Source organism: Oncorhynchus nerka, linkage group LG28 (genome assembly GCF_034236695.1).
Source record: "Oncorhynchus nerka isolate Pitt River linkage group LG28, Oner_Uvic_2.0, whole genome shotgun sequence".
Taxonomy (NCBI): Eukaryota; Metazoa; Chordata; class Actinopteri; order Salmoniformes; family Salmonidae; genus Oncorhynchus; species Oncorhynchus nerka.
In genome coordinates, this window is record NC_088423.1 from 68,141,927 (window position 1) to 68,168,877 (window position 26,951).

General features: G+C 44.4%; 1 protein-coding gene across 1 annotated transcript in view; it reads left to right on the plus strand.

Annotated features, from left to right (window-relative positions):
- LOC115113585 (protein ENTREP2-like) overlaps positions 1-19,913 on the plus strand; it is a 163,443-nt gene extending 143,530 nt beyond the window's left edge. The window contains 9 exon segments of the mRNA XM_029641377.2: positions 3,665-3,772; positions 6,316-6,476; positions 13,636-13,783; positions 17,408-17,486; positions 17,653-18,142; positions 18,144-18,343; positions 18,539-18,610; positions 18,830-19,149; positions 19,299-19,913. Coding sequence (XP_029497237.2) covers positions 3,665-3,772; positions 6,316-6,476; positions 13,636-13,783; positions 17,408-17,486; positions 17,653-18,142; positions 18,144-18,343; positions 18,539-18,610; positions 18,830-19,149; positions 19,299-19,514 — 1,794 coding nt within the window. The 3' untranslated portion in view covers positions 19,515-19,913.
- Positions 19,914-26,951: the final 7,038 nt, after the last annotated feature.

Here is a 26,951-nt window from a genome sequence, read left to right on the forward strand (position 1 = left end):
ATTCGATATAGGCCGATAGTTTTTAAATATTTTCTGTGTCAGGGTTTGGCTTTTTCAATAGAGGCTTTATTACTGCCACTTTTAGTGAGTTTGGTACACATCCGGTGGATAGAGAGCCGTTTATTATGTTCAACATAGGAGGGCCAAGCACAGGAAGCAGCTCTTTCAGTAGTTTAGTTGGAATAGGGTCCAGTATGCAGCTTGAAGATTTAGAGGCCATGATTATTTTCATCATTGTGTCAAGAGATATAGTATTAAAAAACTTAAGTGTCTCCCTTGATCCTAGGTCCTGGCAGAGTTGTTCAGACTCAGGACAACTGAGCTTTGAAGGAATACGCAGATTTAAAGAGGAGTCCGTAATTTGCTTTCTAATAATCATGATCTATTCATTAAAAGAAGTTCATGAATTTATTACTGCTGAAGTGAACGCCATCCTCACTTGGGGAATGCTGCTTTTTAGTTAGCTTTGCGAGACAGTATCAAAAATACATTTTGGATTGTTCTTATTTTCCTCAATTAAGTTGGAAAAATAGGATGATCGAGCAGCAGTAAGGGCTCTTCGATACTGCACGGTACTGTCTTTCCAAGCTAGTCGGAAGACTTCCAGTTTGGTGTGGCCCAATTTCCGTTCCAATTTTCTGAAAGCTTGCTTCAGAGCTCGGGTATTTTCTGTATGCCAGGGAGCTAGTTTCTTATGAGAAATGTTTTTAGTTTTTAGGGGTGCAACAGGAAATACACGTATGTAGCATTTAGAAACACTTAGAAGTCATTATATTCAATATAGCCAAGACTCATGAAGGGTATTTTTATTCTTTGCTTTATGAATGTTTGATTTAATGTAAATGTATATGCTATGCACACTAATCTTTCTTCACAAAGCAACAGCATGATTTCGCACAGCAACAAAACAGCAATAACATTCTACCAGAAACTCCACAAAACATACCATTGGGATTTTCAAAACTTGAATTCCAGTCTATACTTTTTATTTCACATTATGCTTTTGATGAGACTGGACAATGACATGTACAGTACATATTCAATGCCTAGATCTCAGTCTATTTTTCTCTCTCTCCTTAAAATTCTAAGTGAAGCTCAAGAATGTTTCATTCGGCATCCTCTTCTCTCTATTCCTTTCCCCGGAGTGAGCCATTCGAACTCACCATGGATGCCGGTTTGTTTGGTAGATTTGATGCACAAGGTGATGCAACACTACAAAGAGAACTGAATAATGAAATAGGCTACGCTGAATGAGGACATGGGTCTCCTGTGACTCCTGGTATCTGGATTGGGTTTGTGTGACTAGCAAGGCATGGAAAAGGAACATATCCCAAAAAGATGAGGAGAAATCAGCTGTGTCAACACCTCAAACAAGAAAAGGAAAATAAACAAAAATGTCTCCTCTTTGAAAATAGTTACTATGCATGTTTATACTGAAGTACCAATGTCCATGTATTATTCACCTCTCTAGGTACACAGGAGCATCTCTGCCAAGCTGGCACTTTGTTCCCAAGTGTCAAATAAAGTGACTGAGTCAGAACTAATAACATGATCCTGTATGCGTGTTAGGGTTTGATCATATTAGGCCAGACAGGGAAGTGATAGAACATAGTTGAAGGCCTGAAGTGACAGATCTGCCACTTGTTTGACCTATAGGTCTGTCTACACTACTTGTCAAATCTCTCTCCAAAGCTACAATGACATTACTCTATACTGTGGTACTAGTAGGTATAGTTGTAACAATCTGGGCGTAGTGGGTGTGGAGGCAGAAAGTTCAGGATAGCGTTTATTACGCACAGGGAAAAAAATAGCGCTCGCCAAGAACACACAATAACAAATGCACAACACAATACGTACTGCCACACAGAAACACAGTGGGAGACATAGTTAAGCCCACACGAAGAGCAGGCGGGCCTACCGGCTTAAATAGCCCAACTAATCAACCTCAACAAGGAACAGGTGAAACTAAACAGACAAAACAAACAGAAAAGGGAAAAGGGATCGGTGGCAGCTAGTAGGCCGGTGACGACGACCGCCGAGCGCCGCCCGAACAGGGAGAGGAGCCTACTTCGGTAGGAGTCGTGACAATGGTAAATATCACTAGGAAATAATACTGTGTTCCAAACAAACATTGTTCATCCATAATAGCCCTCCGTTGTCTGTTTGAAAATGAAAATAGCGTATTTAGTCAAATACCATGGTAATTTGTGGTCTTCACTGTGCTTAGCTCAGGCTGTGCATTTCTCCCTATTCAGTATCCACATGATCAGATGGCCAGAAGATCGCTATTAGAAAAAGCACTGTATGGATGAGGACACTTCCCGGCTTGTTATTTCACCTTGAAGTCTAGCAAAGTAACAAAGAAAAGCAACATGGAAGGAAATCAAGAGCCTATTTTCAGGTTGCATGGGGTTCAATTTCACTACTATGCATATTTATTCTTGCTGAGAATTCAATAAATCAGCTTATGTCAGTGCCTAACCTTGGAACACAGACACCTCTTCAGGGGGCTATTATCACCTTACCTAGAGACTAGGAAGAGAGATGGTTCCCTGTTGAGCCATGCTTCTTTACAATGGCGCTACTATTGTTAAGCTGTGTTGAAGTACTCAACATACCAACCTTATAGGAGATTTCTTTCGGGACAAGAGTTGTTCTTGACATGCGAACTGAGCATCTTAAGCATTGCAGTCCTATTAGATCACACCTCAACAGTAGAAGGCACTGTTCATGGTCTTGGTTGGTTACCATGGGCCGTGATGTTCTATTTCACAGTGTTTCTGGTAGGCCCCTCCTCATTCCCCTCTCCTGTCAGTCTCCAAAGAGGCAGCCATTAGCTTTAAGCTGCCTGCTCATCACACAATATGTTTCTCAAAGGGACTGAGAAAGGATCTGTTTCAGGATCTGTTCGGACCTCACCTGCCAAATGTAGGCTGTATCTGTGAAAGGCTGTGCGAGTCTCTAGCTCTCTGGTCGCAAGAACACCAAGGTTATCAGAGATTTCACCTGTCATATCAATGGGAATCCATTGCTATAACCTCAACAATTTTCAACATCGGTTGCCTCCCAATGGTGAACACATGTCAAAATAAAAAGAGAGCTTGGGCAAATGTCAAACTCACACAATTTCATTTCTTTCAAGACTGTTCCTGTGGTTGTAAGCAATGCTGCTGACTCGGGGTTCAAAGCAGCCAGTCTGGGCTGCAGTTAGCTAGCTGTCTGTAAACAGGATTTTATGACCTGAAGTGTCAGGGCCGGCAGGGATTCATATTGCTTCATTCCCACATGGTTTAATGTGTGGAAGAGGATGGCGCTGCAGGAAATGCAGTGCTGAGCTATGAGGGTGACTGTGTTCCTGGTTGGATCATTCTCAGATTTAAGGGGCGATTTGCTGCTGTTATGATGTACTGTATCCTTCCTCTGCAGTGCTCCCCTGCTTGCTAGTCCCTGCTGTGCTGTGTCGCCATGGTAATGACATCACCATTGTCTGTGTCACCTTCAGTCCCTCTCTCATTCATTTGTTCCCTCTATATATTTATCCTCTCTTGTGTTCTCATGCTGTAATATTTGCTTAGCTTTCCTCACTGTGCCTCAAATGTGACTCCCTCCCCCTTCCCTCTCTCCCTCTGCCCCTTTCCTCTCTCCCTCTGCCTGGGTCCTGTAGGAGCTCCTGTTTAGTGTGTGCGCCCTGAATGTCATCTCCACCATCGTCTGTGCCCTGGCCACTGCCATGTGCTGCATGCAGATGGTCTCCACTGATGTGCTACAGATCGTAAGTAGTGTGACAGAGAACACAATGGACACGTTGTCTCTAACTCTGTCTGACCTGGACTCAATGAGACTGATCTATAGCCTTAAGGAGAGCAGCTCTGAACCATCATGAAAGGTAAACACGCCTGGCCTTCTAATGCTGGCTTCATCATTCTCCCCCTCATTTAGCAGTAGTAGTACCAGTAGTAGTGTAGTACCATACAGATTTGGAATAAATTGTCTTCAGTCTGACCATCTTAGATAAAGTCAACAGACATCACGAAGGGCACCCATCCCAGAACAATTCAGAACCTCCACATCACGAAGGGCACCGATCCCAGAACAGTTCAGAACCTTCATCACGAAGGGCACCCATCCCAGAACAGTTCAGAACCTTCACATCACGAAGGGCACCCATCCCAGAACAGTTCAGAACCTTCACATCATGAAGGGTACCAATCCCAGAACAGTTCAGAACCTTCATCACGAAGGGCACCCATCCCAGAACAATTCAGAACCTTCACATCACGAAGGGTACCAATCCCAGAACAGTTCAGAACCTTCACATCACGAAGGGTACCAATCCCAGAACAGTTCAGAACCTTCACATCACGAAGGGCACCCATCCCAGAACAATTCAGAACCTTCACATCACGAAGGGTACCCATCCCAGAACAGTTCAGAACCTTCACATCATGAAGGGTACCAATCCCAGAACAGTTCAGAACCTTCATCACGAAGGGTACCCATCCCAGAACAATTCAGAACCTTCACATCACGAAGGGTACCAATCCCAGAACAGTTCAGAACCTTCACATCATGAAGGGTACCAATCCCAGAACAGTTCAGAACCTTCATCACGAAGGGTACCCATCCCAGAACAATTCAGGACCTCCACATCATGCTTGAAAAAAACAATTAAAGGGGAAATAATGATTCTTCTCCCTCACTGTAGTTGGTAATATCTACACCTTAAAAGGAATGCTGTCCTTAAAACAACCCTCTCGCATTACAAGGGAAACAATGACTGTGCCCAAAACCTAAATGCTTTGCTGTCATCAGGGAAATCAATGTGGCGGGCTGCTCCCTTTGCCCTTCAGAGTAATGCTCTCAGCCCATTTAGAATGACTTTCCCAGATGATTGGTGGGCTGTAAGCGCCTTCATAGCCACCATTAAAACAAAGCCATACTAGCGATACTAGCGATACCATGTCTGCACCCCATTAATATCTCTAGGCAATTTTTTACAGGGGAGAAATAACGTTGTAACATTCTATACAAGAAGGCTTTGTACACAGTTTATGAGCTGAGCTGTGTGGCCTCTTAGATGGGTATATGACAGATAAGCCCAGGGTGGGAGATTGATAGAGCTGAATTATATTAGTGAGGCAGGAGTTTGGGGCTGGAGCTGGGGCAGATACAGGGGCTGGGACTGCCTGGCGTTGATGCAGATGTAGGGGTTAGCAATGGGACTGCTGCAGAGGCGAGAGTGGAGGCTGCAGCCTACTGGAGCAGTAGAGGATTAGTTTCATCTCGGAGCACAAGGTGGCAATGCAAGACATCACTAGTGATCCCAGCTACACAGTCACCGCACAGGCACAATGACCTACGGGACCAGAAGCTTAAGAGCAGGACAATATGTTTGATTTTGCACCTGGTTCAGTTTCTTCATCTTTTGTGGCAAGAAGAATATTGCAGAACAATACATTTTGTAAGCTAAAATGATACAGATCACAGTCATTTGGTTGGTAAGGGCAAGGATTGACTATTTAGTAAGAATTTCAATGAGAGGTTTTCATGTCTTTGTCCTTGACTGATAATGAATATATCTATATAAACTTTCAATGCTTTTCTTGTATGACACATGATTGATGGCAGACGCAAAGCGACAGATGGGCACATTTTTCAAAGTCAGATTTAAACTTCAAAGTAGACAGGCTGAACTGCAGTGCGTCCCGAATGGGAACTTCTCAATGGCACGTCGTCGTCTGGTTGTGAGCAGGAGGAATGTGAGACACGCCACTGTTTTAAAAACACAGACCAGGAGAGATTAAAGTGGCCTGTACAGCCGTAAGGTCACAGGAGGGTGAATGACAAAGGACCTGTCTCCTCCTATTCCCAGTACACTCACAGAGCCCCTCTCAATCTGGCCTCATTCCCATTTCACAAGGAAAGATTTCAGCTCCCAGGAACAAAGCTGGCTACCTACTAAAGCCTGACTGACTCAATGCACAACGTGCTGGCCAGGCCAGGCTTCCTTCACTTGATACGTATCAATCTAGCCAGCGTTTTTTCCTCCACTGCTCCATTGTGTCTGTCTTTATTAGCCCGGCCATTAACGACGCATGCTACCGCATAGTTCCTTTATCCAAGTCTCCAAAAATAAACATCATTGTGTCTGCTAGATAACCTTGTTCTGGATGCCTTTTTTTCTACAGAATGTTGTTGAAATTGAAACATTCAATGGTCCCAGTATAAAGCTTTCAGAATGAGACAAATAGACGGCGGTTTCCTGTCTCTGAAGTAAAAGCTGGGTTTATGTCTCGGTCTGTCTGTCTGTTTCAGTTCATGCCACACAGAGCACGAGCCCTGAGCGCTGACTGCATGACCCCCCACGGCACCATCCTGCACCAGAACCTTGACTTTGATGAGTTCATCCCACCCATCCCTCCACCACCCTACTACCCCCCAGAGTACACCTGCACCCCGGTGATGGACGGACAGAGGTATCGCAACACAACACAACAGAACAAACACAACATACCACAACACAACACCTTGACCTCGGTGATGGGCGAACTGAGGTACTACAGCAAAGCAACACAACACCTGCACTTCGGTGATAGATGTACAGATGTACTGGCAGCAGCACAACACTCTGACCTCCTAACAACCTACCACCAGACTGAGTGTTGACTGACCAACATAGCAACATGCCTGTTTGAATGACTGGCTGTAGCATCTCCTTTGGCACCTGTCACATTGGGTTTGATATAGTCTTGTGTTGCCATACCTCCAAAATACCTTGCAAAAACGGTTTGAATAGTTCTGCAAGATTTTGATTGGCTGTTACATTTAAAGAACCCTTCCCCACACAGGGGGGGGTTGTGTGCCACTGTTTTCCATTTTTGTAGGACACATTTTGTAGAGTTGTTGCTTTTGCTAGTTTCAAATGGACGTTTTCAAATTATCAGGTGAGGCCGACAGTCTGCGATTTATATTTGTTGGAATTGAAAGTGGATTACGCTGGTTGAGTCAAACGTCATAACACGTTCTAAACTGCTCTTTCGACAAACACACTTTTTTACCTCGTCTCCATTTGTCCATATGGCTGCGCTTTGCTACCACTGAAAAATCTTGAAGATTGCCCATTATTATAAAAGATAAGGGCTCAAAAAACGATTCAAGTAAGTAAATATATTTTGAAATGTTAAACTATGTATTAGACTTCTAGTAGACCACTTTGTAGGCTAACTCAACTGCGCTGCTAGCTAGCAAGCTAACTTTACACACTGCTTAGCTAAGTGAATTAAATGTCATCTAGATAACTTTCTATTACCTAACTACAGTATCTTGATGTAATCATTGTAAATTTAAAAACAGTTTCCAAATGCATTAGTTGATAACAGCCTAGGAAGAGACTAATGGCGCGTTTCCATACAGGATGTTTTACCCAAAAGGCTCAGACTTTTTTGTTTCCATTTACGTGGGCCGGCACCCGTATCTGGGCCATGACTTCGGTGGACCTGCTCTCACTTGGGGCCAAAGCCAGGCCACTGGTACTTTTCAGCCTACATTTACATAACAATGACTACCATTAACACCTTCTCACACAGTAACTGTGTATACCAGCAGTGTTTTTGTATTCAACATGTGCTAACATAGGTAGCTACAGTTGAAGTCAGAAGTTTACATACACTTAGGTTGGAGTCATTAAAACTAGTTTTTCAACCAGTCCACAAATGTCTTGTTAACAAGTCGATTAGGACATCTACTGTGCGCATGACAAGTAATTTTTCCGACAATTGTTTGCAGACTTATAATTCCCTGTATCACAATTCCGGTGGGTCAGAAGTTTACATACACTAAGTTGACTGTGCTTTTAAACAGCTTGGAAAATTCCAGAAAATGATGTCATGGCTTTAGAAGCTTCTGATAGGCTAATTGACATCATTTGAGTCAATTGTAGGTGTACCTGTGGATGTATTTCAATGCCTACCTTCAGACTCAGTGCCTCTTTGCTTGACATCATGGGAAAATCTAAATAAATCAGCCTCAGAAAAAAAAATGGTAGACCTCCACAAGTCTGGTTCATCCTTGGGAGACATTTTCAAACACCTGAAGGTACCACGTTCATCTGTACAAACAATAGTATGCAAGTATAAACACCATGGGACCATACAGCCGTCATACCGCTCAGGAAGGAGACACGTTCTGTCTCCTAGAGATGAACGTACTTTGGTGCGAAAAGTGCAAATCAATCCCAGGACAACAGCAAAGGACCTTGTGAAGATGCTGGAGGAAACAGGTACAAAAGTATCTATATCCACAGTAAAACGAGTCCTATATCGACATAACCTGAAATGCCGCTCAGCAAGGAAGAAGCCACTGCTCCAAAACTGCCATAAAAAAGCCAGACTACGGTTTGCAACTGCACATGGGGACAAAGATTGTATTTTTTGGAGAAATGTTCTCTGGTCTGATGAAACAAAAATATAACTGTTTGGCCATAATGTCCATCTTTATGATTGGAGGAAAAAGGGAGGCTTGCAAGCTGAAGAACACCATCCCAACCGTGACGCACGGAGGTGGAAGCATCATGTTGTGCGGGTGCTTTGCTGCAGGAGGGACTAGTGCACTTCACAAAATAGATGGCATCATGAGGTAGGGAAATTATGTGGATATATTGAAGCAACATCTCAAGACATCAGTCAGAAAGTTAATGCTTGGTCGCAAATGGGTCTTCCAAATGGACAATGACCCCAAGCTTACTTCCAAAGATGTGGCAAAATGTCTTAAGGACAACAAAGTCAAGGTATTGGAGTGGCCAACACAAAGCCCTGACCTCAATCCTATAGAACATTTGTGGGCAGAACTGAAAAAGCGTGTGCGAGCAAGGAGGCCTACAAACCTGACTCATTTACACCAACTCTGTCAGGAGGAATGGGCCAAGATTCACCCAACTTGTGGGAAGCTTGTGGAAGGCTACCCAAAACATTTGACCCACATTAAACCATTTAAAGGCAATGCTACCAAATACTAAATGAGTGTATGTAAACTTCTGACCCACTGGGAATTTGAGAAATGGAAATAAATCATTCTCTCTACTATTATTCTGACATTTCACATTCTTAAAATAAAGGCCAACACCTAAGACAGAGAATTTTTACTGGGGATCTGTTGAAATGTATTTGGCTAAGGTGTATGTAAACTTCCAACTTCAACTGTATATGCCCTGGGTTATATGTGTAGGCCTACCTATGTTAGCACATGTTGTATACAAAAACAGTTGAACATCACACACAATGTATAAACCATTTAGAATTGGAGAAGGCCAACACTCCTGGGGATCTGCTTGGTGTGAAGGGTTCTATTTCAGCCCAGAAATAACACACCTGATTCAACTTATCAAACCTAATGAGTTGATAATCAAGTGTGCTATTGCTGGGCTGGAACAGAAGTCTGCTCACCCAGTAGATCAGGGATCAGTGGAGCAAGGTTAGTCACCGCTGGTATGGAGTTTTTTGTTCACTTGAAATTATGCTTTAGTAATAATAGCCTAAGTGTTACTCCCACTCAATTTTCTATTGTCGTTTCGACTACAATGTCTAATCTTTACATACGAGTTAGATTATTTGAACATTTTGTTTTTGATGAAGCGTTTAAACTTGTTTTAATTGTTAAAATATTATTCAAAATGGACTAGTGTCAATGTTGATGAATCCCAATCCTGCATTAAAGAGGGGAAGGGGTCCTGTCTCTAAAATGTCTGTGTTTCTGTGTTTTCTCAAATGAACATGTCTAGTTGTAAGATCTCCAATCTGTTTTATTTGATTGTCACGCTGTCTCAGTATATCAGCTATCTGAATCCAACCATATACCAGTGCTGCAGGCTGGTCTCATAGACTAGACGTAACATAGTAAACATACATCCGGGACACTCAAATAGAGCCCCATAGTGGAGGTGTCATAATACCCATAAAACCTATCAGTCAAACAGGGAAAATGTTCCAATAATTTTTCCGCCATTGATTTTAGAAACAATTCAAATAAGGGCTATGTGTCGTGTAGGCTTATCCTGGCGTGACGTTTTTTGATAAACATGTAAAACTCTCTCGGACGAGGTGGCTTTCATCAATATATTTGGCTCTATTTATTCTCAGATTTTAACATGCTAATTAGTATCAAAGTAGAGATCATTCAAGACTACAAATCCCTGCAAGCTTGTGCACATCACCTCTAGCTAACACCTTTGCTAACAGGTATTGTGTCAATTTAAAACTTGCTTTAGAGAGTTTACAGTGTCATGTATTGTCATGTTATGTCTTGTCCCTGTTCTTTCTCTTCTCTTCGTTTCCCCCTGCTGGTCGTATTAGGTTACTTTCTCTCCCTCTAGCTCTCTCTCTCTCTCTATGGTCCTTTCCTGCTCCCAGCTGTTCCTCATTCTCCTAACGACCTCGTTTACTCTCTCACACCTGTCCCCTCTTTTCCCTCTGATTAAGTCTCTATTTCTCTCTCTGTTTCTGCTTCTGTCTTTGTCGGATTCTCGTTTGCTTTGCCCTTGTCCTGTCCTGTCGTAATCTGCCTCTTCATTAGATGCTGCGTGTGAGCAGGTGTCTCTGTCCTCTACGGCCCGCGCCTACCCGGAGGGACCTGCAGTCTGTTGCCGCTAGCCCTGCTATTCTCCTCTACTGCTAGAAGGGGACTCTCCTGTAAAGATTGAGGATTTATGTTTTCCCTGTTTGGACATTAAAAGACTCTGTTTATGTTAAACCGCTTTTGGGTCCTCACTCACCTGCATAACATACAGACTTATTAATTTAAAAATATTTAGCCAATTTATTCATGACTAAATTTAGCCAATATTAGATAGTTAATCCAGATATTGTTACCTTTTTGCCTCGATCTGGCTGTCTCATCCAGACGGTGGTTTTTGTGGTTCTTTATGATAGCCACATTAGCAGCTAATTAGCATTTCATTTTGGGGGAGTAAATACAGGCTAACAGATTGATAAAAGTCCCCTTGTCAGGGGGCTCCCGAGTGGCACAGCAGTCTAAGGCACTGCATCGCAGTGCTAGAGGCATCACTACAGACCCGGGTTTGATCCCAGGCTGTGTTGCAACCGACCGCGAGACTTATGTGGTGGCGCACAATTGGCCCAGCATCGTCCTGGTTAGGAGAGGGTTTGGTCGGCTGGGATGTACTTGTCCCATCGTGCTCTAGCGGCTCCTATGGCGGGCCGGGCGCATGCACACTGACTTCGGTCACCAGTCGCACCACAGTGTTTCCTCCGACACATTGGTGCGACTGGCTTCCGGGTTAAGTGGGCAGTGTGTCAAGATGCAGTGCGGCTTGGCAGGGTGTTTCGGCGGACGCATGGCTCTCGACCTTGGCCTCTCCCGAATCCGTACGGAAGCAGCGATGGGACAAGACTAACTACCAATCGGATATCATGAAAATTGGGGAGAAAAAGGGGTAAAAAATATAATAAAGAAAAAGTCACCTTGTCCGAGAGAGATTTACACGGTTATCAAAATGTCACGCCAGGGTAAGTCTACACGAAACACAGCCCTTATTTTAACTCTTTCTAAAATCTCCTATGGGATGAATGGTGGAATACAATTAAAGTAGGACAATTAACGAAGAGGCAACTCAAATTAACTTTGATCGCTTTTATTCAAATTTTTACATTGCAAAATGTTTCATGCCACAAGAGGTACCGGATCTGGCCAAATAGGTTCCGGAAAGAAGAACGGAGAGATACCGGGTCCTGTTCCGGCTCAAATTAAGCACTGACCTTAACGCTAGCCCCTAGCCCAGCTAACATTCGCCACCTAGCTAGAATTCATAACATATCATACATTTTGCAAATGCGTAACATATTGTACAATTTGCAAATTCGTAACATATAATATGAATTGTAATTCATAACATATCATACGGATTTACATACAGAATAATACAAAATGCTCTGAGACCAGGTTGAGTGCTGACAAAATTGTTTAGTGTAAAAATCCAACCCTTGTAATTTAGGTACAGTATGAAAGTAAGGACATGACAATTCGGTGAAAGGAGATGAGCATTAGAGGTAACATATTTTGAGGTTCATTTTATTTTATTCATTTTAGCAATGTTGCTTGCGAAAAAGGTTGTTGTTGTTCCCATAGTAGATAGACCAGGCGTTTTCAACTCTTACCCTATGAGGTCCGGTGTCTGCTGGTTGTCTCTTCAAACCTGATAATTATTTGCATCTTCCTGGTGTCCCAGGTCTAAATTAGTCCCTGATTAAAGGGGAACAATGAAAGCAGTGAAAGCCGTGGAACTGGCTTCTAGGTCCAGAGTTGAGTTTGAGGGAGATAGACAGTACCATGGTTGGTTTATGTATCACTGACCCTGAATAAGCTAAATACTGGGCTAACACAGCTAACCTTTAGGTCAATAATAGGCTGTTTTTATTAACATTTTGTTGCCTTTATAATCCTGAGAGAAATTGAACTAGCTTGTAGCTAGTTATACCTAGGTAGCTTACAAGGTTAATTGACTTTTCTCAAAATGAACCTCATTGTGACTAGCTACTTCTTGTCCCGGGGCTCATGCAACCCTGCACACCCAAATATCACTCCAGAAACGTCAAAATAAGAAGTATTGAACTGGCCAGCATTGTTGACCATTTCTCCCCTCTTGCTGCAGCTTCATTTAATCTCAAAACAACAGAGAAATTCTGTAAAAACCAATGTGCCGCAAACGTTCTGAAATGTTTTGTCACCAAGTGTTTGTTTTATTGATTTTTTTTTGTCTTCACGCACTGAGGGGATTCGATTGATCTCGCTCCCGTGTAGGCGTGTTTAGCACTGTGATTTACACCTGGTTCGCACCCCTCTTTAGCTGATTTTTGCCATGGAACTTCCCCAGGTTTCCTGTTTTAGGGAAGCCTGGTTCACGACGAGGCTAGGTTTGATACAACTCCCTAGTTTGATTATTTGGTTTTGTCCTCGCCAAGAATCATATTCTATTTTAGTGATTGACGGCAGAGCTGAAACTAAACACATATGTTTTATTAAAATAGGTATCTTGCAAGTGGCTAGAGCAAGTTTGATCCTAAATATGTATTCTGTGGAGGCCTTGGGCCAAGCCACTCACAATGCTTAGTATGGACGATCAGAATGTTGTCGTGCTTTGTTAAGGAGCACAGGTAACATCCATGGCCTTGTGCAAATGTGCCATTGATCTCCTTCCAATTGGTATGAGAGAATCAGTTCCATTTCCACATCTTTGACAGCATGCTGATCCAGCTGCTTGGCTAGATGCCATGTGTTCTTGTCAATTAGGCTGTAAATAGAAACATGCAGAGGAAGCCTTTATAGAGTCCCCTAGCTGAGGGCAGAAACATGTCATGACATCATCATGCGCTGGATGATTGATTCAGACACTCAGGTTGTATTTTATACTCTGCCACTTCACAGGAGAATGGGTTTTAATTAAAAAAAGATGGCTCTTGCACGGGTGAGATATTTTTAATTAACACCACAATGAAAAACAATGTGTCTCTCAACCAATTGAATGTGTTTGTTTACTCTAAAATTAAGTGTTGCTGGGTTGAGGAAGAAGAGGATATTTGTATTTCTCTCCTCACACCTTTCCTCCCTAATGTTTCTCACATTCAGAAGTCTACATCTGGAATTTCCACACTCCCCGTTCAGTGCCATCTATGGAGTGCCCATCAACAGCCCTGGGACACTCTACCCCTCTGAGTTGCCCCCGTCATACGAGTCTGTGGTGGGGATGGGGATGGGGCAGACCCCTGCCAGTCAGGTGAGTATCACTACCATCCTTCCCCCATAAAAGACCAGTGTACTAGCCAGCCTCTTTCTAACATTACACATTGTCTATTCACAGCCAGAGTAGTTTAGAACCCCTCTCACTGTTGAATACGTCCCTGTTTACATGCACATTGTAAGAACACAACTACAAAGGAGAGTGCTAAGAGAGGCATTTTGGCTTCAGAAGAAGTTGTTGTGTGAGATCACAAAGAGAGAAGGAGAAGTACACAGAAAGAAGCTAGCTGTGTTAGAGACTCAGTTGAAGTTGAAGTTTCTATTTGGGTTGAGGATTAGTGAGGTGAGAGGATTTTATGCTCCTCTCTCTCTCTCTCTGTGTAAATCGCTGCCACAGGCTCTAATAAAGGAGACATAATAAAGACGTGTAACATTTCCTTATGCAGATGACCCAATTCACTGCTGACCTCATAAGGCCTCCCCTAAGACAGAAGCACACACATACAGTGCATTCAGAAACTATTCAGACCCCTTGACTTTTTCCACATTTTGTTACGTTACAGCCTTATTCTAAAATGGAATCTACACACAATACCCCATAATAACAAAGCAAAACCAGTTTTTTTCTTCAGATATCACATTTACATAAGTATTCAGACCCTTTACTCAGTACTTTGTTGAAGCACCTTTGGCAGAGATTACAGCCTCGAGTCTTCTTAGGTATGACACTACAAGCTTGGCACAACTGTATTTGGGGAGTTTCTCCCATTCTTCTCTGCAGATATTCTCAAGTTCTGTCAGGTTGGATGGGGAGCGTCGCTGCACAGCTATTTTCAGGTCTTTGCAGGAATGTTCAATCGGGTTCAAAACCGGGCTCTAGCTGGGCCCCTCAAGTACATTCAGAGACTTGTCCCGAAGCCACTCCTGCGTTGTCTTGGTTGTGTGCTTAGGATCGTTGTCCTGTTGGAAGGTAAACCTTTACCCCAGTCTGAGATCCTGAGTGCTCTGGAGCAGGTTTTCATCAAGGATCTCGCTGTACTTTGCTCCGTTCATCTTTCCCTTGATCCTGACTAGTCTCCCAGTCCCTGCCGCTGAAAAACATCGACACAGTATTATGCTGCCAGCACCATACTTCATCATAGGGATGGTGCCAGGTTTACTCCAGACGTCACGCTTAGCATTCAGGTGAAAGAGTTCAATCTTGGTTTCATCCGACCAGAGAATCTCATTTTTCATGGTCTGAGAGTCCTTTAGGTGCCTTTTGTCAAACTCCAAGCGGGCTGTCATGTGCCTTTAACTGAGGAATGGCTTCCATCTAGCCACTTCCATTAAGGCCTGATTGGTGGAGTCCTGCAGAGATTGTCCTCTGGAAGGTTCTGCCATCTCCACAGAGGAACTCTGGAGCTCTGTCAGAGTGACCATCGGGTTCTTGGTCATCTCCCTGACCAAGCTCCCTCTCCCCTGATTGCTCAGTTTGGACGGGTGGCCAGCTCTAAGAAGAGTATTGGTGGTTCCAAACTTCTTCCATTTAAGAATGATGGAGGCCACTGTGTTCTTGGGGACCTTCAATGCTGCAGACATTTTTTGGTACGCTTCCCCAGATCTGTGCCTCGACACAATCCTGTCTTGGAGCTCTACTGACACTTCCTTCGATCTCATGGCTTGGTTTTTGCTCTGACATGCACTGTCAACTGTTGGACCTTATATAGATAGGTGTGTGTCATTCCAAATCATGTCCAGTTGAATTTACCACAGGTGGACTCCAGTCAAGTTGTAGAAACATCTCAAGGTTGATCAGTGGAAACAGGATACACCTGAGATCAATTTCGAGTCTCATAGCAAAGGGTCTGAATACTTATGAAAATGAGGTATCTTTTTTATACTGTAAATGTGCAAACATTTCTAAAAACCTGCTTTCGCTTTGTCATTATGGGGTATTGTGTGTAGATTGGAAAACAATTTATTTAATACATTTTAGGATAAGGCTGTAACCTACCAAAATGTGTAAAAAGTTATACTTTCCAAATGCACTATAGGTGTGATGGGAAAAGTCTAATTTAGATGAGATACAGAAGACACGTCTAGTCTGGTAGAACTTCAGAGCAGGTATAGATTTCAGTTTGGTGTTTGTCCTATGAACTCATGGAGGTACTATCGTTGTCTACCTGGAGAAAATGTGAGAGGTCACTTCTTCAAGGAATATAGTTGGTTTCCTGTTGAATGCAGCTGGGTCGTTCCACCAATTGGGTGTCAAACTTGGTTAAAAAAAATCATCCCATTTTAATATTGACATAAAGAGCACATGTTTAACTTCATAAAAAACATGTTTTCCCATCTCTTGAGGTTATTTTTTTTTATAAATACTATAGTAATTGCCTATTAAGCGCCAAATAAAGTAACAGGGTTGACTGTAACAGGGTTGACGATTTAATCTTAAATCAACCTTGTGACAGGGTTAACGATTTCATCTTAAATCAGCCTTGTGACAAGGGGAATGGAAGCTTGTTGTGTGCAACAGGGAGTGGCAATTGAATGCAAGCTTAACAAAAAATGACATTCAATCATTGGCACAGTTATCTGTTCAGAGCTGAGTGGTGCTTTGTGGCTCTCCTAAGACAGGCAAGATCTCTTGTCTCTTCCATGACAGTGAAGGGAAACCACAGGAGACAAAGACATAGGAATCCAATCTGTAACAAAGCTGCGTGGTTCCACAAAAAGAGTGCCTTGTGTCCCTTTGATATTCTAGGAGACATTGTGCACCAACATTTTAGAACAAGATATATTATTTGCTCTAAAATGTAATACCAAAAGGCTTCCCCTTGTCTTTTAGAGTTCTCCGCACAGATCTCCTGAAAATGATCTTCCAACAAAGATTCTGTGAATAAGGTCAAATCAATATAGAGTTTTCTCACCTGAAGTACATGCCTTTGAAGTGTTGATGCAAGGAGAGCACCTGAGGGGACTGGCTGCTGTTAGATGTATGCCTCATAGGGGAGCAGCTGCAATAGGAGGATCTAGATTCCCCTTGAATAGACACTCGTCGCTCAGGCTCAGGTTGACTAGAATAGAGGTATAGACCCGAAATGATCCGTTTGTACAGGTGACTGCAGCTTATGATTGGTAAGACTGAGGTATTGTATTGGAACATACTTTATATTAAATGGTATTAAAGACACTACACGGCATTACATTCTTCTAAGACCCTGATTATCCTTTTTCATATTCACTGCTATGATTTAGAAATACTCATCATGATGAGATGAGAAAGAAAGCACACATAACGTCATAAGCATACAATTACCTAAGAAAACCACATAGTGACAGTTCACCACCTCTAAAATCCCAATGGAATTCCTGATGTAGAGTGGGTGTGCTTGGAGAGCTCTCTACTGGCCAGAGTGTGGTACTGAGCACATGGTTGCCAGATGTGTCGGGAAGAAGCAGCGGCCTCTGACAGATGTTCTCCAAAAGGATTCTCTGCCTCGCCCACCTGTTCCTCATCTTTAACAAGGGTTTCACTAATGGCAGAATTATTTGGTTCCCTCACTCACTATCCCTTTGGAAATGTGTGTCTCCTTTGTCAACTGTAAAAACTAATCATGTCCTGTCTGTCTGTCTGTCTGTCCATGTCCATGTGCTCCCCTCGTGCTCCCCTCTGCAGGTCACTACCAGCATTGATCAGCAGGCCACTGAGTCCAGCCTCTGTGAGAGAAACACCACAACTGGTCTCAGTACTCAGGGTAAGGAAGGCTTAATCACTATCACTACAGCCACCCCGCACACCACTTTGACTGTGTGTGAACAGGTTGGTGTATCTCACCCATAGGGGTGAGCCATGTTTGATATCTATGCCTGTACTGTAATTTGGTGCAGCTGATGCTTGTGCTCTCCTGTGTCTTGTCCCAGCCTCGGTGGACAGTGCCTCTCTAATGGTATCAGAGGAGGTGGCAGAAATTCCAGACCACAGTTGCTCCTCAGAGGATCTCTGTTCCCTGGAGGTGCAGGGCTCTGACTCCTCTCCTTATGGCACGCTGCACACCGCCCCCACTGATGGCAGCTCCATCAGTCTAGAGCTCAGTGCCCGCTTCTCCCACCGCCACGGCGGCCCGGCCCGGCTCGACGACACTGGCTACAGCGAGTCCTCCCACACCCAGGACTCCATACCCCGCTCTCCAGACTGGTCCATAGAGAACAGCAACATACTGGAGCACGAGGAGCCCAAGGGAGGAGCAAAGCTACACGCAAACGTCAAAGAACGAGCCAGTAGGAAGCAGCTGATTCTTCCTGTCCCTTCTACTCCTCCCTCCCAGCCCTCTGCCTCCCCCTCTGCAGCCACAGCCTCTGTAGAGGCAGCCTCAGCAGCCCAGAGCCTCCCTGCCTGCCCCTCCCCGTCCCCCTGCCCGGCCCCGTGGCTCCCGGCTGTGCTTCAGTGTGTGGTCCCCATCCTCCTCTTCCTCCTCCCCGGCCTCGCAGCCCCCTTCTACCTCAGCGCCCGCAGAGCGACCCCGCATGCTCCGGTCTGGCAGGAGGTATCGCAAGCTGGCTCGCATCGTACGCTCCACCAGCGACCCCATCTCCTGTACCTCCATATCTGGAAGTACGTGAGTTGCTCCGGTGTCGGCACGACACTGCTCCCCATGTGTTGTTTAGGAAAGATCCTGTCATTACTGTTGAGATGAACCGGGTTAATCAGATCACATAGGCAGCTAGCATCACTACATTTGGTGAAATGCAAATAATATACTTAAGCATAAGTACTTGTTCACCATAAGGCTAACATCTCCCTCTGCAGGTGACAGCTGTGGCAGCCCCTCTGCAAGCAACCCTCCTCCGGAAGATTCTCCTCAGACTTCACCAGAGCAAGGTAACGCCCACCCCACCAGAGCCTTTTACCACCTCTCCACTATGTACGCCTTTCACATCTCCCCACCTAACCTAGCAGTCTACACATACCCCTGGCGAAAACACCCATTTAGACCAGCGACTCGTAGGAGAAAAGAGCGTTCACCTACAGAATGTGTTGAATATGTTGATTCCCGCCTGATTGGATGTTGTTGTATGTTTGTGTCTTTGGTGTGTTCAGAGTCCACAGAGGTGGCAGCTCCTCCCCACGCCGCTGCCAAAGTCAGCACCCGCAGTGGTAGGAAGCAGAAGGAGGGGAGGAAAGTGGACATCCGCCTCAAACCGCGAGCCCTGCACACGGTCTCCAACGAGCGCCCACACTCTCTGGCTGACCTCAAGACGTATAAAGACACCAAAATCCTGGTGGCCAAATTCCTGGAGCACTCCAGCTGCAGTCTACCTCCAGAGGTCCAGCAGGTGGTCAACAGCATCAAGTATGTCATCAAGTCTGACGAGAGACACATGGAGGAAGCTATATTCAGTGCCAATGTCATAGATCAGGTACACCTATTGATGGGCATGAGTATGAATGCATATACAAAATAAGCTGGTCTGATAACTTAATGAAACCATTGTTGGACCATTCTGGTCTAAACTGTTGGTCAGTGATATTGATGGATTTGTTTGTTTGTGTCTGTTACTTTGCACAGGTGATGACACAATCACAACGCATCATCGGCAGCCCAAGGAAGCGTGCCCATGAAGACTTGCACCTCCAAAGCTGTGGGGCCTTGAGTTCCCCTTCCTCATCCCTGCGCCGTCCACCTACAGCACCAGGGCCTCCCAACCCCCCTGCTTCCGTGGACTCCTCTCCCTCACCCTCTGAACGCACTCAAAGCCTTTTGTGTAGAGAGACCATCCTTTGACTGCCCTCCCTCCCCACCAAGGACTCAACCTCTATTTCTATCTCATAGTGCCCTGTGAGACTGTGCCAAGACTTTAGCAGAAACAAACTCAGTAGGTCATGTCTGGAGTGGATTGGCTTCTGTTCTCTCTCTCTCTCTCTCTCTCTCTCATATCAAAAACAGCAGAATGGTCTCTTCTCCCTCAAGGGATTTTTGAACAGTCTCAACCCTGTAAACACACTTGTAAGCCAACTAAATGGAGACGTCATGATGAAAAACTAGTGCTCTACTTTATGAAAAGGAAAGAAAAACGACTTTGTATTAAAACTGTGAACTGGACAGTTTTGGGATGGCACTAGCTCCAGCAGACTTTGTGGATTTTGATTGGCTGAATACTGTGTGCCACTGCAGGACAGAGAACGTTACAAAAGTGGATTATTTAACTTACCTCAATGTGTTACAGTTCTTATCAGTGTTACAATAAAATATGACTTTCTATGTTGTAGTCGACCTCCTTTCAACAATGGTATGTCATTTGAACATTACATACATTTATAGGAGGCGCGAGAGACACAGAAGCCATGCTTACAGAAGATGCATGGCGCAACTGAATAGTAAAAAAAACATGAAAATACTGTATGTACAAATCACACAAATTGTGTAATATTTTGAAAACCTTGTTCATTGTAACTTTCGAAATGTCAAGAACTTGTGGTTTGACAAATTATTCTGAATGAGCTAGGTTGCCATCCAATTGGCGACAGATTTTCAGGTGAATATTCAAAAATCTGCATAGAAACAATATCCCCAACAGAGGTGTCTCCATCAAACTGACTTATTAGCGGATAAAATGCTGCGCGTGATGACGTAGTGTACATAAAATGACTTTTGCACTTAAGTTTTCATGTACTGAATAAATCAATTGAAGTTTAAAGGGATAGTTGACCCAAATGACAAAATAACATATTGGTTTCCTTACCATTTAAGCATTCTATGGACAAGGTATGACAGCAGTCGCTGCTTTGGTTTCATTTCCCTGCTACTGTTTCCATATGCTTGAAAATAAAAGAGAGCCGCACACTCTAGGAGCTCAGATGCAAAAATGTAATTACCAACGTTTCGACAGCCAAGCTGTCTTCATCAGGGTATAATCACAAGCACTGTGGGATGACTCGTTTATGTAGTGTCAAGACACAGGTGTCTGTAATCATGGCCAAGAGTGGCCTAAAGTCATTGGTTAATTATCAAATATTAAAATGGCATACAAAGAACAGCATACAAACAACAAATGGATAGCATACGATCATAGGTTCATTTTAGACTACACAAGCTTACAAACAATTACAATGGCAAAGTCACAATTAATCACAAGAACGGCTTCAGATCAGTCTACGTTGAGACCGAAGGGAACAAGGGTCTTTATGTTAAAGCTCCAGGCAGCCTCTCGTTTAAACAATAAATTATCAAGGTCATCCCCTCTCCTAGGGAGGGTGACATGTTCGATGCCAATATAACGCAGAGACGAAATCGAGTGGCCTGCCTCCAAGAAGTGGGCCGCAACTGGGTCAGCAAAGTTTTTACACCTAATGGTGCTACGATGCACCTTTGATTGGGATCGATTTCCCTGTTTGTGGGTGTTTGAAGGATCTACATTTATAAGTGCCATTGCATTGAGCACAGCCATTACACTTATAATTTCCATCCAGTATAGACTTGTTCAGGAATATCTTGGGGTGGTAAATCAGACTGTACCAATTGGTCTCTGAGATTTCTGCCCCGCGAGAATACGACCAAGGGAAGGTCCGAAAACACATATATATTTTTTTACCTTTATTTTACTAGGCAAGTCAGTTAAGAACAAATTCTTATTTTCAATGACGGCCTAGGAACAGTGGGTTAACTGCCTGTTCAGGGGCAGAACGACAGATTTTGTACCTTGTCAGCTCGGGGATTTGAACTTGCAACCTTTCGGTTACTAGTCCAATGCTCTAACCACTAGGCTACCCTGCCGCCCCATTACCGAGACTATCATCGGATTTTAGAATGTGCCAATGTTTGTGAACAATTCCCTTAATTTGTTCAGAACGCTTTGAATAGTAGGTAGTTAGAACACAAGAATGCGTCGTTTTGTTTTGAATTTTCTCTATGGCAATATTAATCTGATCATTTTTGTAGCCCCTCTCCTTGAACTTTCTTTGCGTCTCTGTTTCCATATGCTAACATTTAAATATTTTTGGCACAAATATATATTATACTTCTTTTTTGGGCATAATTTCCAAATCATGTGAAAGTATCTAAAATGTATTGTGAACCTCAAGAAAGTCACTTATAGATATTTAAAAAATGTCTCTCATTGATCGAGACATGCAGGACCCAGGGATAAATGTAGATTACATTTCCCAGTACGGGACAATGTGTGCACACACCCCAAAAAATGATGGGCCAAATCATAGAACTACATATAGAACCCCTATTATTTCAATAGGATCTCTATGGGCCTAGTCCCAACGATTTGTCATTTAACTTTTAAAATGTATGACCTTTTATTGTGGCATAAACACAACCAGTCATAATGTCTTCATCTGATTCTCAAACATTCATACTTCAAAGGGCTCCTTTACTAGGCTACTCGCGCACATTCACTCACTCGCATATTTCCAGCCGTCATACAGTGGTGAATGGAAAGAGACATCTGTTACACAAAACAGCAAAAAGTGTAATGACATTTGTCATTTGGTGATTGTCATTAGGCTAGAATGTATGCATCCACTGCTGCCCTGCGTCTCGGATCCCGCCACTACTCATCTCTGCCTTGGCAAAATGTCATTGTTCTCATTGAACCATATCGCATTTTTGAGTGTATAGGCCGCTATACCACCCGTTTTCAAGTCCAATCGCACATTTTTCATGCCTCTGACATACGGTAATGATTAATAATGGTGTAATAGCCTACAGTTTTGTTGACATTTTGTTTTAATTACTATGATAGGCTCATGCTTTACTGGTATGGTGTACCCCCACTATTTATTTTGCTGGGACTCTGTACCAGACCGTACCACCTTACTTTCACCCCTGGATGGACGCACCTGTCTCAAGCAATGAGAGAGGATTTGAAATAGACAAGATGGCGGCGTACACATTGTTGCATTACTTCATGGAGCAACACATGTATTTATTTTAATAACAGCGCATTTAAAAAATACTAACGAACCACCTACAACTGGAAACAGACATTTTAGAAGATAAATGTTTTGCCGAATCATGAACGAAGAGAGTTTCGCCCAAGTTAATAAGGTTTGTCAAAAATTCGCTGCTACACCAAACAGTACCTATCCTGTAACGGCTAATGGAGCATCACATTAGCCCATTACAATCTGTTAGCTACAGCATCATTCAAATGATAGCCTACCCTCAATATTGATTTAGAACATGTGCATGAAGCTCATCACCGTGCACATAACCACCGTAAGTTATGAAGTTAGGAAATAAGTTATGAAGTTCATCATACCTTATTCCCTCTGCCTATGAACTCCGCTTTTACATGGCCTGGTGGTAGTAGGCCTCAACATAATCACTGACGACAAGCATAAAAGCGTGTCCATCGTAATGCATAATGTATTTCACCTGCCCCAACCTCCTCCTTCTTTAAATGTGTACTGTCACAGCCTCCCTATTCATCTATATGTCTTATCTAGCCCTATGTTTCCGTCTACTGTCCTGGAGTGTGAATTCATTACACTTTGTGAGACAAAAAGGGATGGGACAACAGATGGGGAAAAGGGAGTAAAACTGCCCTACCAACTAACCCTATACCCTTTAAAACCTCACCACTATCTGATCCTACAGCAGACCAGCAGCCTGGGAGGACGGGACACTATCGTTCCACACACCTTGTAACTCTTCTGCAGTAAAATCACGTACAACCAAGTGCTTTTCTGCAGCTGCCAGCACAACATCTAATTTCGGTGATGTACGTTCTATTACTGCGGTACAGATGATAACGATGGGTATGGACCCTAAGAAACACAGTTACTGAAGCACATGTTATTCCTATCAATATCTATTGGCCTTATCCTACTCACAGGGATCCTCTTCACTGCCTCAGCATATGACATCTTCTGTACTACGCTGATCCTGGCAACCTCAACCTGCCTTTCTCTCACAGAACCATGGGTACCCCTAGAGTTAACACACACAACTTTTCCCACCGATACTACATATTGCCTTGTCTCATTCCCTCCTGTACACTACTCACATCTAGGAATCTTCCTCCTACACACCGTTGCAACATGACCATACACTTGGCACCTGAAATACTGCAGCAGGTTCAGCACAAAACCTCGTACTGGATAACTGATATATCCTAACATGACTTAGTCAAGTAAAGACTCAACATCATAACTCAAAAGAACAGACAGTGACTCTTCTATTTCACCCCACTCTCCACAGGGTCTCTGTCGCATCAAATGGCAGGCATCACAAACACTGGGAATCTTCCCCTTCAGCTGATCCATGTTTTTCTGTTGCTCATTAGAAAAATGAGATTTCAGTCTTGGCAATGTGTTTCCAGACCAATTCCGCATTTAGTTAATGATGTTTGTCCCCCATGAGACACTGTAGACACGGAAGCCTATATCACTTCCTCAAAATCCCCAGAATGAATCCAGGATAACTCAAGAAATCTGTAATTATATTTTACCTTTTTGCAGAGGATGTTTTAGTTGCGCAATTTTACATCTAACTAAGGTGTTTGGTGCAGTATTTCTCAAGTTAAAAAATGGTGACGTCTTACGTAAATAGTCGGCACTGCTGAGCAGGTCTGTCACACTGTCTATGCTATTGGATAGAGAGCAATCACCACAGCTGTTCACCCCATGTTAGTGGGCAAATGGACATGTCAAATCAAAACCCAACCATAATTTATCCATTGTTTATTTATTTTTAAAAATGTTATTTCACCTTTATTTAACCAGGTAGGCTAATTGTGAACAAGTTCTCATTTGCAACTGCGACTTGGCCAAGATAAAGCAAAGAAGTTTGACGCATACAACAACACAGAGTTACACATGGAATAAACAAACATACAATCTGTCACGCCCTGGCCATAGAGAGGCTTTTATTCTCTATTTTGGTTAGGCCAGAGTGTGACTAGGGTGGGCATTCTATGTTAATTTTCTATGTTTTGGATTTCTTTGTTGCTTGGACGGGTGTGGTTCTCAATCAGAGGCAGCTGTCTATCGTTGTCTCTGATTGAGAACCATACTTAGGTAGCCTTTTCCCACCTGGGTTTTGTGGGTAGTGCTTTCTGTTTTTGTGTCTGCACCAGACAGAACTGTTTTGGTTGTTCTCTTTGTTGTTTTGCTATTCAGTGTTCAGTTCAACTAACAAAAGATGAACACGTACCACGCTGCACCTTTGTCCTCACCTTCTTCCACCAACAGCCGTTACAGAACTACCCACCACCAACAGACCAAGCAGCGTGGTGAAAAGGAGGAATGGACATGGGAGGACATCTTGAACGGCAAGGGATCCTACACATGGGAGGAGATCCTGGCTGGAAGGGATGCTTCCCATGGGAACAGGTGGAGGCAGCCAGGAGAGCGGAGGCAGCAGGAAAAGGGAACCGGCGATACGAGGGAACACGGCTGGCAAGGAAGCCCGAGAGGCAGCCTCCCCCCCAAAATTGGGGAGACTGTGAAGGACTTGATGGGGAGATTGGAGGAGTGAGCAATGAGAGAGCTTCTGTGTTGGTGCATGAGGCACGACATCTGCCCGACGAAGCGTGTCCGCGATTTGATGTCACCTGAGTCAGCTCTCCATACTCGTCCTGAGGTGCGTGCTAGCCGTCTGGTGAAGACTGTGCCAGCCCCACGTACCCGGCCTCCTGTGCGCCTCCCTAGCCAAGCACGTCCTGTGCCAGCTCGGCGCTACAGCTCTCCAATACGTGCTCTGAGCCCGGGGGCGCTGCATTCCAGCTCCCCGCATCTGCCGGGCTAGGGTGAGGATCCAGCCAGGACGGATGGTGCCAGCCCTGCTCTCCAGACTGCCAGTGCGTCTCCTCGGGCCAGGATATCCTGCGTCAGCTCTGCGCACTGTGTCTCCCGTGTGTCTTCACAGCCCAGTGCGTCCTGTGCATGTGCCCCGCACGTGCTGGGCTAAAATCACCATCCAGCCAGGACGGGTTGTGCAGGCCCTTAGTTCGAGACCTCCAGTGCGCCTCCACAGCCCGGTCTATCCTGAAGCCTCCTCCAAGGACCAGGCTGTCTCTCCGTCTCCTCCCGCCAGGTTCTCCCTCCAGTCCGGAGCTGCCAGAGTCGCCCTTCACTCCGGAGCTGCCAGAGTCGCTATTCACTCCGGCGCTGCCAGAGTCTCCCGCCTGTCCGGCGCTGCCAGAGTCTCCCGCCTGTCCGGCGCTGCCAGAGTCTCCCGCCTGTCCGGTGCTGCCAGAGTCGCCCGCCTGTCCGGCGCTGCCAGAGTCGCCCGCCTGTCCGGCGCTGCCAGAGTCGCCCGCCTGTCCGGGGCCCGCTGCGTGGGCCAAGACTAAGGTGGAGCGGGGTCCACGTCCCGTACCAGAGCCGCCGCCGGTAAGAAGGCCCACCCGGACCCTCCCCTTTAGAGTCAAGTTTTGCAGCTGGAGTCCGCACCTTTGGGGGGGGGGTGGGGGGGGTACTGTCACGCCCTGGCCATAGAGAGGCTTTTATTCTTTATTTTGGTTAGGCCAGAGCGTGACTAGGGTGGGCATTCTATGTTCATTTTCTATGTTTTGGATTTCTTTGTTGTTTGTCCGGTTGTGGTTCTCAATCAGAGGTAGCTGTCTGTCGTTGTCTCTGATTACTATTCAGTGTTCAGTTCAACTAATAAACGATGAACACGTACCACGCTGCACCTTGGTCCTTTTTATTTTATTTTTATTTAACCTTTATTTAACTAGGCAAGTCAGTTAAGAACAAATTCTTATTTTCAATGACGGCCTAGGAACAGTGGGTTAACTACCTGTTCAGGGGCAGAACGACAGATTTGTAAAGGAGCACGATAAATAAATACATGAGGTAGTTGGATGGGTTATTTACAGATGGTCTATGTACAGGTGCAGTGATCTGTAAGCTGCTCTGACAGCTGGAGCTTAAAGCTAGTGAGGGAGATAAGAGTCTCAGGTTTAGTGATTTTTTGCAGTTCGTTCCAGTCATTGGCAGCAGAGAACTGGAAGGAGAGGCGGCCAAAGGAAGAATGCTTTTGGGGTGACCAGTGAGATATACCTGCTGGAGCGCATGCTACGGGTGGGTGCTGCTATGGTGACCAGTGAGTTGAGATAAGGCGGGGCATTACCTAGCAGAGACTTGTAGATGACCTGGAGCCAGTGGGTTTGGCGACGAGTATGAAGCGAGGGCCAGCCAACGAGAGCATACAGGTCGCAGTGGTGGGTAGTATATGGGGCTTTGGTGACAAAACGGATGGCAC